Source organism: Callospermophilus lateralis, chromosome 16 (genome assembly GCF_048772815.1).
Source record: "Callospermophilus lateralis isolate mCalLat2 chromosome 16, mCalLat2.hap1, whole genome shotgun sequence".
In the NCBI taxonomy this organism is placed as follows: domain Eukaryota; kingdom Metazoa; phylum Chordata; class Mammalia; order Rodentia; family Sciuridae; genus Callospermophilus; species Callospermophilus lateralis.
This window is the reverse complement of record NC_135320.1, coordinates 91167807-91182896: the sequence shown is the minus strand read 5'-3', so window position 1 is coordinate 91182896 and position 15090 is coordinate 91167807. Positions and strand designations below refer to the sequence as shown.

The window sequence follows — 15090 nt, the reverse complement described above, 5'->3', positions numbered from 1 at the left end:
TCTTTTCAGACCTTGGGATGCTGAGTCCTTTTTGATTGATCATCTTGATTTGTTATGATTCATAATCTGATGTGGGCTCTTAAAATCCTCCTAAGAACATGAGCTTTCTGTTTGGTTGGCTCTTGTCATGGTCAGGTTCAAACTGCAAGTCTTGTCCACCTTCTGTTGTTGGTGGTCTCAGTTCAATGCCAGTCCTGTCTTCAAAGCTTTTGCTGTGATATGTGGGGTTTGCTCAGCTTAGGAGTGAGCCCCAGGTTTGGGTGGGGTCTGTGTGCTGAGCACAGGCCCCTCCTCCAGCTGTTGGCCTTGCCCTTCCCTCACAGGCTGGCTCTCCAGTCAGAAAGCCAGGGCCTCTCCGTGTTTTCATGCCCTGCTCTGGAAGGCAGTTCCAAACAACCAGGGTCCTGTTCAGGACAAAGAGGCCAGAAAAAAAGAAGGCGAAGAGGAAAGGGCTCTGCAAACACATGCTGTGGCCCCCAGGGCTGTGCTGGGCTCCTGTGCACAAAGCTGGAGCATTCAAGGCTTTGGGTGCCCATAATGCCACCTGCACTGACACCCCAGGGTTTCATTGCTGTAACCAAAATACAGGACAAGAAAAACTTAGAGAAGGAAACATTTTGGGCTCCTGGTTTCAGTGGTCTCAGTCGATGGCTGGCCAACTCCGTTGCTCTGAGCCTGAGGTGAGGCAGACATCATGGCAGAAGGACATCATGGAGGACAGTTTCTCAGCTTGTGGCAGCCAGGAAACCAAGAGAGAGAGCAAGTGAGGATCCGGAACCAGATACAGTCCCCAAGGGCACATCCCCCAGTGACCTCCTTCAGCCATGCCCCACCTGCCTACAGTACCATCCAATAACCCACAGAAATCACCCATCCAATGGATTAATCCACTGACGAGGTTTCAGCCTCCGTTACCTAATCTTGTCCCTTCTGAATGTTCCTGCATCTAACATAAGTCCTGTGAGGCACATTTTTAGGCCCCAACCCTAACAACCCACAACTCTAGCATGCAAAGCAAAAGAGTAAGTCTCTCAGGGTGCTGGCTCTCCTTGCTCTCTGTGTGGAGACTGCCCTGTCTTTGGATCGAAGCCATAGATGGCAGATGAAGGGTAAGCCAACAGGCTCGTCAATCCAGTCATTCTTTAAGTTTTAATACCCGAGTCCAGCCGCACTGTGGGCTTTCCAGTTCAGAGTAGCTGTTCGTATTCTGCCAGAGAGACTCGCTGTGCCTGTTCTGAGTTGGGGGAGGTTGATGGGCCCAGGTTCCCCAGGATGGGACTGGGAACTCACTAGCACCCGACTCCAAGCTGCATCTGCACCCAGCAGTTTGAGTGGGTCGTGAGGATGCCCATGGCACCCAGACTGTGAAAGCAGGGCAGGGGAGATGTTTTCCTGACACTTGGTCACCGTGGGATGACCTGGGGTGCTGTGCTGCCATGACCCCTCGGCTGGCTGTGTGGACGACTTCTGAATGGCAAATGGGCGATGTCTCCTGGGCTGCTCGACCAGGAGCGGGATGGTGGTCAGGCCCTTGTGTTCATCTGAAGGGGGATGGAGCACACCAGACCTGGGGTCGGAGAGCTGAAAGGCACAGCAGGCCAGGCAGGGAGCAGCCATGCCACGCAGCACACTCACCTCAGGGAGCATGTGAGGCCAGCATGGCAGGGAAGGACACCAGGCCACACTCCTCACGTGCGCCCTTTAGTCCTCACACTTACTGATCCAGCCAGAAGGGATCTGAGACCTCTGGGACCCCTTGACAAGATCTCCATCCTGAGCTCCACATCCAAAGGGGTCCTGGGTAAAGGGGAAGGTCGAGGCGCAGAGCCACACTGCGCTATCCAGACCTGACTCCACCCCTTGAGGGCTACACTCTGGTTAGTCACCTGATTTGTTGATGTCTCGGTTTCCTTTTATGTCAAGTGGCACAACAGGGGCACTTGTCTTGTAAGTGTTGTTAGTACAGACGAAATCATGCATGTAAAGCACTTGGGAAGTATTCCAGAAACGTCCCTGGTACCTGGGAGCAGCAGGATGCTGTTTGTTGTTATTTTTAACATCCACATTCTTCCTATTTGAATGCAAGACCACCCCGCCCAGGCAGGCCAAGGCATCCTTCTAGCTCAAGTGAATCATCATAGCTGTAGAAAGAACCCTAGAAAAACACACCAGCCCACTTGGAGAGGTTTATGTCTAGAGCAGATGTCGTGGCCAGGCAGCTGACCTGGGGGCACTGTGAGAGCCCCAGGCCCCCCTGCAGGCCAGTGTGGCTTCTGCTCCAGCCCTCTAAGCCTTCAGCATCTACAGCTTTTCTTCTGGGGATAGAGTCTGTGGGGGTCTGGCACCTGGTTTGCCTTTTCATCCCCTACTCCAGGCCCCAAGGGGTGGTTTCATAAGCCCCCTAACAGGTGGGGACTCCAAGGGCAGGGCAGCACGGTGCCAACAGGATCAGAGGGAGCATGTCTTCCCACCATGCTGAGCCCCTTGAGTTCCCAGGTCACGCAGAAGCTGGGCTGAGTGAACCTGCATCCCACACATGGGCGGCAGGCCACACCAGGGCAGAGGAATCGGTCGTCAGGAAGCTCCCCGGGCCATAGGCAGTCCACACCTGTGGCAACTTTGGCCACAGTGGCCAGCGGACACAGCGCTTCACTCTGGACCATGAAGAAGCAAGGGCTTCAGGGATGTCAGACCACCTGGGATCCCCCAAAGTCCTGAAACACCAGAGAGTCTCCCACTTTAAAAAAGATCCCCAGGGCTTCATCCAGGGAGTAAAGCAACCCTCACCCAGACATGCACCTGCTCGGGTGGTCTGTGTGGCCTGAAGTCTTCACCAGGTGACACTGACAACGTCACAAGTGGACAAGATACTCTGAAAGAAGATGCCCTACGTGGCACCTACAGTTCATTCCTATGAATACTTCTCAGAGTAGAGCCAGCTGGCGCAGTGGCAGTACCTAGCTAGTGAGGAGGCTGAGAGATGGGAGGTGCTTGAGCCCCCAAGTTCAAAGCCAGCCTAGGGAGCACTGTGAGATTCCCCCACCTCAAAACAAAGAAACAAACAAAATCAAGTACTACCCTGCACATAATCAGAGAAACCAGGGCACACCCGAGAGACAGCTCCACAGAAAGAACCACCAGAATCGATTTAGCGAGCTATAAGGCAGACCCACAGCCACCCTGATCGCTGTGGCCACCAGGCCAAGTAGGTTCTGAAATGTTGCCAGGGAGCTGAAACCCACCCTAGGAGAGATCCTAGACTTGCAGACAGCACAGCCAGGCTTTGGAACTCAGTAGGCAGGTCTAACCAGCACATCAGAAAAGCCGCTGGGCCAGTGGGTAAACCCAGGAAGTGCAGGTGGTGCCGTGGAGAGCAGGGTCCTGGGAGACAGGGCGGGAGGAAGGCCAGAGGCCAGCAATCAGCAAGACAGACTCCTTGAAGGAAGGGAGCTAGGAAGTGCACAGAGAAGTCACTGGGAAGACGGTGGCATGGGATTTTGCCAGACCTGATCAAAGACATTAATGTCCACGTTCGAGTCCCCAATCCCTAGCCATGTCACAGTGAAACCACAGACTCCCAGGGGCCAAGAGAAGGTGTTAAAGGCAGTCAGAAGTCAGGTTGCCTTGGAGGAGCAAGAGGTGGGCTGACAGAGAGTGGGGCTCCCCACCGCAGCTGGAAATGAGATGGAGGAGGCTCCCAGGCACCCGAGGGCCGGGCCTCCTCCCCACACCTCCAGACCCAGATCCTGGGAAGGGAAGCTGCGAATACAGAGCACCTGAGAGGCCTGACCCCAACCTGGAGACAGCAAGCACCACCTACAGGGGCCTGAGAGGACCTGGGCACAGCTGGCTGCTGTCCCCACTAGTCTATAGGGAGGCCTGCGGGTAAAGCTACAGAAAGTCACAGAAGCCTTTCTTTTCCTATGTGCCACAATTATCACAAGGTACAGAAAGAAGAGAGTGAAGAAGGGAGCTGATGGAGACATGGCGAGGCAGGGAGACCACCCGGGCATCAGGGGCCCACTTGCAGGGGACACAGAACAACCTCTCAGGCTCTGGCTCACAGCTGTCCTCACCCAACATCCTGCTCTCAGATCCTGTGGGGTCTGTTCTTCTTTATTCCACAGGTGGTCTTAGAACATGCCACATGCTCCTACGGGCCTTTCCAGAGAGTCCCACAAGGTGGCTCTATACTCTCTGGAGAAGTGGGTCAGGGGTCTGGTGCAGAGGGTGATCAGGCCTTTCACAGATATTTGTTTTCTTACACTCCTCCAGAAGCATGATCTGCCCTGAGGTATAAACAGACATTGTGGGCCCTGAGAGCCAGGCCTGATAGCTAGGTGGGAGCTGAGACACAGGCAGGGCACGCTTGGCATCTGGTCCACGCCTGGCCCAGGAATTGCTGCAGCCATTGACTTAAGCATGATTTTTCCTTTTATTTCTTTAAAAGGAGCAAATACTTGAATTTTCAAGGGATAGAATTCAGCCCTTAACAGTTACTAAAAAAAATATGTTCCTGATCTTTGGAATATTATTGTGAGAAATCGGTAGGTTCTATGGCCCTGTATCCAAGTCCAGTCTGCACTCCTAAGCAGGGACTGTGCATGAGTGTGAAACCCGGAGGTCAGGCCACCGGGCAGACAGAAGGAGGGGGCCTCCTGATGATCCACTGACCACTGCTTTCTCCCACTCTGGGATTCCCGGCATCTAGGAGACCTGCTCAAGCCCAGAGAGTCAGGGAACCTTGCACCTGCAGAGGGAAAGAGAGAAGCTTGAGTGCAGAGAGCAGGTCTTTTCCATGCCCTACAGGAGGGGACAGTAAGAAAACTCCAAAGGGGCCACCAGGTCTGCAGGATGGAGGCAGAGAGTAGAAGTGGAGGTGGGGCAGGAGAGTGGCCCATATCTGGAGCACCAAGGAAGGTCAGCAAGGACATCCCTCACCTCACTTCACCACACGGGGCACAGGGCCACTGTGGGGTCACAAGGACAAATGGTCGGGAAGCGTGGGTGGGTTCACCCCTGCACACAGATTGTACTGTGTCAGTGTTCTTCCTGCAGAGGGCACAACTGGAGCTTGCTCACCTAGGGCTGTCATGGCAAAGCACTACAAATGGCAGCTTGAAACAATGCAGACTTCTTTTCTCACAGCTCTGGAGGGGATCCCACGACCCAGGTGGCAGCAGGGGGGCCCCTTCTGGAGGCTCTGAGGATGGGTTGGCTCCAGACCCCCTCCAAACTTGAGGCTCTGACGATCCAGGCAATCCTGGGCCTTGGCCTGACCCAAACCCCTTTCTCTGCTCCTCCTTGCCTGGCTGTCTCCCCGGTACCTCTGCCTGGGCCCACCCTTCCTTTCTCTTGTAAGGATGCCACACACTGGAGCCAGGATCTCCCTAGGTCTAGAAGGACCTCATCTCAAGATTCTAAACTTGGGGCTGGGGATGTGGCTCAAGCGGTAGCGCGCTTGCCTGCCATGCGTGCGGCCCGGGTTCAATTCTCAGCACCACATACAAAGATGTTGTGTCCGCCAAAAAACTAAAAAAAAAAAAAAAAAAAAAAAAAATTCTCTCTCCTCTTTCTCTCTCTCTCTCTCCTCTCTCTCTCTCTCTCTATCTTTAAAAAAAAAAAAAAAAGATTCTAAACTTACTAACATCCATCCAGACCCTTCTCCCAGAGGAGGACTTGTTTCCAGGTACCAGGGTTAGGACGCACATAGAGCACATGCATCTGGTTATGGGGCAGAGAAATGGAAGGAAATTCATTGAGATCCGGCTCACTGTTGCCCCCTAGGGAGCTCCCTCGGACCACCAACCTAACCCTGCACCCCTGCCCACCCACACAACTAGGGGACCCACTTGCCAGAGCCCACTGTGCACTAAAGCAATATCCTTAGCACAACAGAAAGAATAGACACCCTGCCCTCCTGGAGACTGTGTCCCAGCAGGGACCCAAAGAATGAAGCAGAGGTGACAAAACACAGGCACTCCAAGCTGAGCACCATGGGAAGGGCCCAGCAAAGCAGGTACAGGGTGGGGATGTGATGCTGGGCTGGGTGATCAGCATAGGCCTGTCTGAAAGGTGGCATTTGAGTCAAGACCTGAAGAAGTGGACTTGGAGGATCTCTGGGAGGAGGATTTCAGGCAGAGGGCATAACCAGGGCAACACCCCTGGACAGACTGGCCTGTTGTGTCAATAATCTGTATGGGGCCAGGGTGCCTGGAGTGGGCTCAGCCAGAGAGGGCAGGAGAAATGAGGCCAGGGATCAGGGTCAACTGTGGGGGCCTTCATGGTTAGGACTTGGGCCTCAGAGCATGCAAGAAATGGACCACTGGGATGGCCCCAACACCACCCTCCATGGTCTAGTAATTCACTAGAAGGACTCCCAGGAGTTTGAAAGTTTTTATAATCACAGATGCAATGTATTACAGCAAAGGCTACCTATGAAAACCACAGTGGCAAAGGACTGGTGGGACAGAGCTCAGGGGAGGCCAGGTGTGTGTCCGGTTGTCCTTTTCTAGTGGTCATTGGACAATAGGCACCTCCTCCGGTGGAGGTGTGTGATGGCACATATGAGTGTCACCAGCCTTGTCTAGGATCTCTCTGGGTTCCATCACTTAGGCACAGCTGACTACTTCGGAACTTGCACTTCTGAGGGGCTGGCTGCAGTCGAACACTGCCAGGCTAACACTGTGGCTCAAGGACCTGCCATCAATCACATTGTGCAGGGCACTCCCAGAGCCTGGAGGCCATCTCCCCTGCTGCTCCAGTTTCTCTGGGAGGTGCAGGGTTTGGACTCTCCAGCCTACTGACAGTTAGGGTTAGGGTGGATGATCAGGGCAGGCCAGAGGGCTCTCATCAGAACTCTAGTGCTGGGTGGGAGGGGCGCAGAGGGAGCGGTGCTGGTCAGCAGAGTTTGCTGGGGGTTTAAATATAAAAGTGGGCAAGCATGGTTTCCAGAAAGAGAAGGAGAAGAAGAACTAGGATCCTGCAGGTGTGAGAGGGAGGATCTGTGGGGAGGCAGCAGGGTGTTGTGGTGCCGGGAGATTTCAGATGAGAATTCCACAGGGTGTGGTGAGGGTCTCCTCCTGGAGAGGGGATACACTTAAGGGGGTGTTCTCCTCCTGGCTTCACTGTTGCAGACGAGCTTACAGTGGAAAGAGGAGGGGCATGTTTGGAGAAAAGAGAAAATTGGCATCTTGGAAGGTAGGCTTGTGCACTGAAAGGGAAGCAGGAAATTTGGGGCCGGTGAGAGATTTGTAGTCATGAATTAAATTCCAACCTGTTGGTGGGCTGGTGTATTATCAGCCACCTTCAGTGGCCTTCCTCCGGGTTCCCTTTAGTACTGGCGGGGTGAGCCGACCTCACTTCTGAGTCTGGGGGGCTTCCTGCAGCCGGAGGAGGCTCCCAAAAGTCCTGGACCCGGGCTTCCCCGCAGACCCTGGAGGCAACCGGGAGCAAAGCTGACAAGTTCGGCCCATCACAGGCGTAGTTGGGGGATGTGCGTGGCAGGAGCCGGGTGCGGACGCTGTGCAGGAGGAAGAGCTGAGGCATAATGCGTGCAGGGGCGGATCCCGGAGCGCCTGGGCTGGACCACCGAGGTCTGCAGGCGCTCAGGGATGCCCAAACGTGTGCGACTCGCTGGCAGCGGCCTGCGTGTGCCCAGCAGAGTCCCCAGCGCGGCGCCGCTCTGCGGGGCGGGGCCTCTGCCGGCGGGGGCGGAGCCTCCGGAGGGCGGGGCTCTGCGGGTGAGACCTGAGACCCGGCCGGGCGGGGCCTGGCGAGGCCCGGAAGAGCGGGTGGGGCTCGGCCGCTCGCCTGGGAGCTCCACTCGGGCTCCGGCCCGCAGAGGCGGCTCCGGAGGGGCGGGCCGGCTCCACCCCCGGGCCCGCCGCCCGTCCGTCGCGCGCCCGCGCCTCCCAATTCCCGGTGCCGGGTCGGTGCTCGAGGCGGCGGCGGCGGCGGCGGCGGCTCCACTGGGCTCCGGGTTGGCCGGCCAGGCGCGGGGCCAGGGCGGGCGGCAGCAGGGCGGTGGACCGCGCGGAGGGCGGTGGCCTGGCCCGCTGAGCCATGGCGGCCCCGGAGCCGGCGCCGAGGCGGAGCCGGGAGCGGGAGCGGGAGGACGAGAGTGAGGACGAGAGCGACATCCTGGAGGAGAGCCCATGCGGACGCTGGCAGAAGCGGCGCGAGCAGGTGGGCACCGGCGGGGTGACGCCGCTCTCCCGGAGCCCCGGGGACGCGAGGCCACGCGGGGCCGTGGGGGCCCTGTGGCCGCGCGGCGGCCTCCCCACAACGCACGTCCTGGGTGGCCCTTGGCCCTCTTGCCTGGGACCCACGCCCTGGTGAGGAACCTCCATTCCCTGAGGACCAGTCTCCTTCAGGAGACTTCGTGGTCCCTCCCCACGACTCTGGGATTCACCGCTAGACCCTAGGGGATCACGCTCAAAACCTGAAGCCGCTTCTATCCACCTCTGCCCAGCCCCTGGATATCACCCCTGGACCGCTGCGGGCCAACCCGGGTCCTGGCCCTCAGCTTTCCCATAGAGCGCACTCTGGCCAAGAGAAGGGTGTGAGAGGCACCAAGTCCCCAACCTCGCCCCAACACAAACGGGAGCGCTTGTACCCGTCCCCAGGTGAACCAGGGGAATATGCCCGGGATCCAGAGCACGTTCCTGGCCATGGACACGGAGGAGGGGGTAGAAGTGGTGTGGAACGAGCTCCACTTTGGCGACAGGAAGGCTTTCGCAGCCCATGAGGTGAATCCCCTCGCCCTCGTCCCCAGTCCTGTCCCGTGATGGCCCATGACTGCCCCCCTCCTCCCAGGAGAAGATCCAGGCCATGTTTGAGCAGCTGGCGCTGGTGGACCACCCCAACATCGTCAAGCTGCACAAGTACTGGCTGGACGCCTCTGAGGCCCGTGCCAGGGTGAGCTACTGGGCGGAGTGGGGGCGTGGCGTGGCCTCGGTCTGGGTGGAGCAGCTGCGGGGACCCACCCGCAGTGGGGAGCCGTGAGCCCGCCCGCCCCACAGGTCATTTTCATCACGGAGTACGTGTCATCCGGCAGCCTCAAGCAATTCCTCAAAAAGACCAAGAAAAACCACAAGGCCATGAATGCCCGGGTATGGGGAGCAGGCTGGGGACCGGGAAGGGAGGGTGGCCTCTGGGAAAGGGATGGGACTGGAACACAGGTCAGCCCCGGAAAGGGGCGGGGCGGCGGGTGGGCTTCGCAGGCCCTGCCACTGCTCCTGCGCCCACCCGACGGAGTCCTGCGTCCGCTGCCAGGCCTGGAAGAGATGGTGCACGCAGATCCTGTCCGCGCTCAGGTGAGGACCCAGGCTTGTCCGCCCGCTTGCCCTGCTGCGCCGGCCTCTCCGGCGCCCCGTGACCCTGCTCCGCCTGCTCTCCCCCAACGCCTGCAGTTTTCTGCACGCCTGCAGCCCCCCCATCATCCACGGGAACCTGACCAGCGACACCATCTTCATTCAGCATAACGGCCTCATCAAGATCGGCTCTGGTGCTGGCGGGGAGGGGCTGGGCAGGGGGGCAGGGCTGGGGGAACCTGTCGCCAGTCGAGGTCAGAGGACACCCCACGCCCCAGGCCGCTGACACCCGCTCTTTCTCCCCGTGGTCTCCTTCACAGTGTGGTACCGCATCTTCTCCAATGGTTCGTGCGGGATAGGGGTGGGGATGGGAGCCCTGGCCAGGCCGGTCTGCTCAGTGCCTCTGCCCCTTCTTTAGCGCTCCCGGATGATCTAAGGAGCCCCATCCTTGCTGAGCGAGAGGAACTCCGGAACTTGCACTTCTTCCCACCAGAGTATGGCGGTGAGTCTTGGAGGGACCTGTGGCACCTACCCAGCCTGCAAATCAGTCCTACCCACCTGCCTCACTCTTCCCTTTCAGAAGTTGCAGATGGGACCGCTGTGGACATCTTCTCTTTTGGGATGTGTGCACTGGAGGTATTGGCACCTTTCCTCCTAGCCCATTCCCAGCTGGCCTCCACCCCATCTCATGGGTGCTGTCCCTTCCCCATGTTGGCCCTGCAACCTCAGATGGCTGTGCTGGAGATCCAGGCTAATGGGGATACCAGAGTCACAGAGGAGGCCATTGTTCGAGCCAGGCACTCACTGAATGACCCCAACATGCGAGTAAGCAGCTTGCCACTACCCCTACCCCCAGCCTGAATTGATGTACCCAGTGTAGGGCCATTGAGGTACCTAGGAAGGCCAGAGGTATGGCCAGGTTAATGCAGGGGAAGGGTGTGCCAACCTACGGCCCACTGTCAAGAAAGACTCCACTAAGAGCTCATGCAGGGTTGCAGGCCGGATTGAGTCAGAGCATTAAAAGAACAAGGAAACCAGAGAGACATTCCCTATGTAGGTACTGACTGTTTTATAACAGTAATAAGGCCTAGAGAGGCTGAAGGCTGCCCAAGGCAGTGGAGTGAGCATTTGCACCCAGATCTGCCTGACTCCAGGTCCCTGCCTTTAAGATCCAGGTCCAGCTTGTGTGGAGGGCTGTGGTGGGCACAGGGGAGGCAAGGGAGATAGAGGGTGGAAGCCACACAGCATTTCTGGTCCAAATCCAGTGGCTTTGGACCAGAAATGCCGTGTGGCCTGCATGGCTTCTATGGACGGGAGATGGGAGAACGGGACCTGCCTGGGCATGAGAGGCCAAGGAGGGCACCAATGTCTGTAGGGTAGGGACGGACCAAAGGTCATCTCCAGAGCTGGGTCTAAGTTGGGGTGATCAAAAGGGTCAGACTGTGAGTAGGAGAACCTGCATCTGTGAATAGGGGGTCATAGCACTCATTCCCCGCAATTCCTATGAAAGTCAAGGAAAGTAGAGCCGATGTTCTCATGAGATGCTGTCTCCTGTGCATGTTCCTGCAGCATCCCTGAGTGGGGAGGACATGGGGATTGGGCCCCTGGGTCCTGGGGGCTCCAGAGTACCTGCTGTCTTCACACTGTGGGGTTAGAGCAGAGAGCCTGCCCCACCCACCTCTCCTCCCCACCCCAGGAGTTCATCCTCTCCTGCCTGGCCCGGGACCCTGCCCAACGGCCTTCTGCTCACAACCTCCTCTTCCACCGAGTGCTCTTTGAGGTACACTCGCTGAAGCTGCTGGCAGCTCACTGCTTTATCCAGCACCAGTGTAAGAACCAGGCAGCGGGCTGGGCCAGGGACCTAGGGTTGGAACACAGAAGAGGCCTTGCAGGGCCTGTGACTCAGGCCCACCACCCTGAGTACTGCTGTGGCCCACAGACCTCATGCCTGAGAATGTGGTGGAAGAGAAGACCAAGGCCATGGACCTGCATGCTGTCTTGGCAGAGGTCCCTAGGCCCCAGCAGCCCCCAATGCAATGGCGGTGAGCAGCGGTTGCCCAACAGCCTCCCCTCTCGCTCCCTGCCTGCCCCTGGCCAGCTACCACTCATGCACCTCCTGCCCTGTGCCAGGTACTCAGAGGTCTCCTTCTTGGAGCTGGACAAATTCCTGGAGGATGTCAGGTGAGAGCTGGTGTGAGACTGGGAACAGGCTCTTCCGGGCCTGAACCTCCAGCCATATCCTGGTGTGTCCCCAGGAATGGGATCTACCCACTGATGAATTTTGCTACTGCTCGGCCCCTGGGGCTGCCGCGTGTATTGGCTCCACCCCCAGAGGAGGCCCAGAAGGTCAAGACCCCGACTCCAGAGCCCTTTGACTCCGAGACCAGGAAGGCAAGTTTCTACTCCTGCTGTGTGAGCTGCATCTGGCAGTGGGCACCCTTCTCTTGGGGTCTGCTTGCACTGCAACCCAGCTGTCCTGGGAGGCCAGATCTAGGCTAGCCCCTTTTGGGGGCTAGGAGTCTGTAGGACCAGCTGGGATACCTGTCTTTCCCAGAGGTTCTTCATTCCTGTAGACTCTCTCCCACCCTGCTGCCTGCCTCCATCCCTCAGTGCACTGAACAGCTTTCCTCTAGGAGTCTCACACACCACCCCCAGCTCTGACCACAACCCCTGGTTTGCTTACTCCCAGACACTTACATCCTGGGACTTCCCCCTCAGGCCCCCAGGCACCATGTTTCCCCAAACCTCCCTTCCTGCAGGGCTGCCTCCTGGCCAGGGTCCTCTCCTGGTCAGCCTCAGCCCCTCCCTCTCTTATTCATGCCTGTACCCAGGTCCTCAGGGACCTGGAGTCAGGCAGACCTGGGTGCAAATGCTCACTCCACTGCCTTGGGCAGCTTCAGCCTCCTAGGCCTTATTACTGTTATAAAACAGTCAGTACCTCCCTAGGGAACGTCTCCCTGGTCTCCTTGTTCTTTCAATGCTCTGACCCCTTCCAGCCTGCAACCCTGCATGAGCTCCTAATGGAGCTGACTCTGGCCTTAGATGTGTCCTATGGCCACTTCCCTGATCCTGGCTACCACCATTCCTCAACTGACAATCAATCAATCCCTGCCTGGCTTCCTTCCCGCTGGCTTCCATCCTTCTAGTGCAGCCTGAGTTCAAATCCTAACAGTTGAAGCTGCCTGGCTCCTGGCTGCCCAGAGAGTTCAAGTTGCAGTCCAAGTCCCAGGCTCTTCAGGCCTATTCTTGCTGGTTCCCTGCACTTGGGTGCTGTCACATCCAGACTGACCTCTCTCTCACCTGCTTCCAGAGTTCCCTCCTTTTCAAAGCAATTTCTCTACTCTGAAAACTCCTATTCACCCTTCAGTACCCAGCCCCAGTGCCTACTGGAAGTTTGCCTTAACAGCCAAGTAGCCAGTACTGAAATTGCTTTCTAGGTTCCCCTTGGAGATTTTTACCATTTTAATCCCAGTTGTCCTTTCTGGGCCTCTTGGCTGAGTTCCAGCCCTTGTGACCCTGGCCTCCTGGTCCCCAGGTGATCCATATGCAGTGCAACCTGGAAAGGAGTGAGGACAAGGCACGCTGGCATGTGAGCAGGGCCCTGGGCTGGGCTGGGAAAGGAAGGGCCTGCCAACTTTGACTTGGCACCGACCACACCCTCCTGCCCCAGCTCACATTGCTTCTGGTGCTGGAGGACAGACTGCACAGGCAGCTGACCTACGACCTGCTTCCAAGTAGGCGACTGGGAACCCCAGGCTGCAGGCCTGAAGGCGGGCGGTGGGCAGTGGTTGGTGCCACAGCCTTATGAGTTCCCATGTGCCCTTGTTGCAGCGGACAGCGCCCAGGACCTCGCGGCTGAGCTGGTGCACTACGGCTTCCTGCGCGAGGTTGGCAGGGTGGGGCGTGGTGTGGCTTGCTGGGAGGGTGCAGGGCTGCTCTGCCGCGGGTCCCCCATGCCTCCCTCCCCTCTTTAGGATGACCGGTTGAAGCTGGCCGTCTTCCTGGAGACCACCTTCCTCAAGTACCGTGGGGCCCAGGCCTGATCCTTCCAGCCCTGGAAGCCCTGCCCTGGCTCTGCTGGCTCAGGGCTGTCCCTGTGGGGAAGAGTCCAGCACTTCTTAGAGTTGCCTTCTGCCTGCTAGCCTGGGAGCTGATGAGCACCTGCCCTGCTAGTGAGGATCCCTGGCCTCCTTCAGCAGCATGGGACCCTGAGGTGGTGGTTCAGTGGCTGAGGCAGCCAGCGTGGGGGTACAGGGTGGGATCTTCCATGGACAGACCTCCGCCAGGGGAATCACTCCATCACTCTGGGTTGAGCAGCCATCCTAAGTTGGCACCACAGACCCAGGCAGGGTGCCTGGACCTCATAATGTGATGGGGCCCCTGCAGCTGTCATAACCAGTGCTGGGCATCAAGCAGGGGCAGACCTGGCTGGAAAGAGGGTAAAGAGCCTGGAATTGAGACCATGGTCAGCAAAGCCCCTGGTCCCATGCAGAACAGCCCTGCAGTCCCCATCTCTGACCTTGCTCTGAGACCAGGATCTGGGGCTCTGGCACCATCACCAATACCCCAGCCCCTCTAATGGGCTATTTCTCTCCTGTATTACCTGGCATGGAGAGGTCAGATGTCAGGTGTCCTCCCAGACCTCCTCCCTGGAGCAGCTGTATTCTGGGCCTGGAGATGTGGGCTTCTGTTTCTCTGTCTCTCTCTCCCACCCAACTCTGTCTGGATTTTAGAGGTTTCATTACTTCCATGGATTCTGCCTCCACCTCCAGCGCCCTTTCTTGAACTGCCTCTCCTCCAATTTCAAATTCAGCTAAATGATCTCAAACATTTTAAATTGTATGTATAAATTTAATGTATTCAGGTTTCTGTTTAAGCATTTCAAATGTCAAACCAGGAAGGCTCACTAACTGTATTAGTTCTATATTGCTACTGTAACATTTATCACAACCTTAGTGACTCAAAACAACACAAGTTTATTATAATTCTGTAGGTCAGAGTCTGATACGCGTCTCACTAGACTAAAATCAAGGTGTTGGCAGGTGGTGAAGATCCTAGGGGAGAACCTGCTTCCTGCTCATTCAGGTGTTGGCAGAATTCCACTTCTACACAGTGGTGGGTCCTGTTTTCCTGCTGGCAGTCAACTAGGGACCACTCTCCATTACCAGAAGCGGCCTGCATTCCTTGGCTCTCCTTCCTCCACTCAAAGGCAGCAGCAGTAGGTTGAATTTTAGCGTGAGCCAGATATCTGGTTGTCTGAAGCCAGGAAGGTTCTCCATAAGGACTCCTGCCTGCAATTGGGTGGACTCCCCCCAGATAATCCAGGAAAATTGCCCCTCTCAAGGTCTCTAAGATTAATCACATCTGCAGGCATATATTTTGCCATATTAAGTGGCATTCACAGCTCCACTGATTTGGGAATGGACATCTTCAGCAGGGGGCATTCTCCCTACCATACCCCCTTAACCAAAAGCCCAAACCCAAACCAGATTTGCCAAGGCATATCAAATAAATTAAATGAACAACTATAATGAATCTCAAGTTATTTTAAACATTCTAGTACTCTTTACAAATATTTTCAGATTCTCATACCTTTCATCTTAAAATTGCAGATTTCAAATAACCTGCAGATTCTAGGAGAGAATCCTGTTGCTAAAATGATTGTGCATAGTCTTCAACAGTTTGAGTGGCAATCACACAACTGATCTGAACTTAAAAACACCGATACTAACATTGCTGCATTTAGTCATGCCTACCTGAGTTTTTAATGTTAAGT

The 15090-nt window shown here is 56.7% G+C and overlaps 1 protein-coding gene across 1 annotated transcript; it reads left to right on the top strand.

Annotated features, from left to right (window-relative positions):
- Window positions 1–7793: 7793 nt before the first annotated feature.
- On the top strand, window positions 7794–14845 carry Nrbp2 (nuclear receptor binding protein 2). Its single transcript, XM_076835886.1, has 18 exons — window positions 7794–8187; window positions 8628–8750; window positions 8818–8919; window positions 9024–9113; window positions 9277–9317; window positions 9414–9508; window positions 9635–9658; window positions 9733–9816; window positions 9895–9950; window positions 10044–10139; window positions 11011–11143; window positions 11254–11356; window positions 11445–11495; window positions 11570–11705; window positions 12850–12903; window positions 12985–13048; window positions 13146–13201; window positions 13289–14845. Exons 1-18 carry the CDS (start codon window positions 8065–8067, stop codon window positions 13355–13357), a joined length of 1500 nt encoding a protein of 499 aa, XP_076692001.1. The 5' UTR covers window positions 7794–8064; the 3' UTR covers window positions 13358–14845.
- Window positions 14846–15090: the final 245 nt, after the last annotated feature.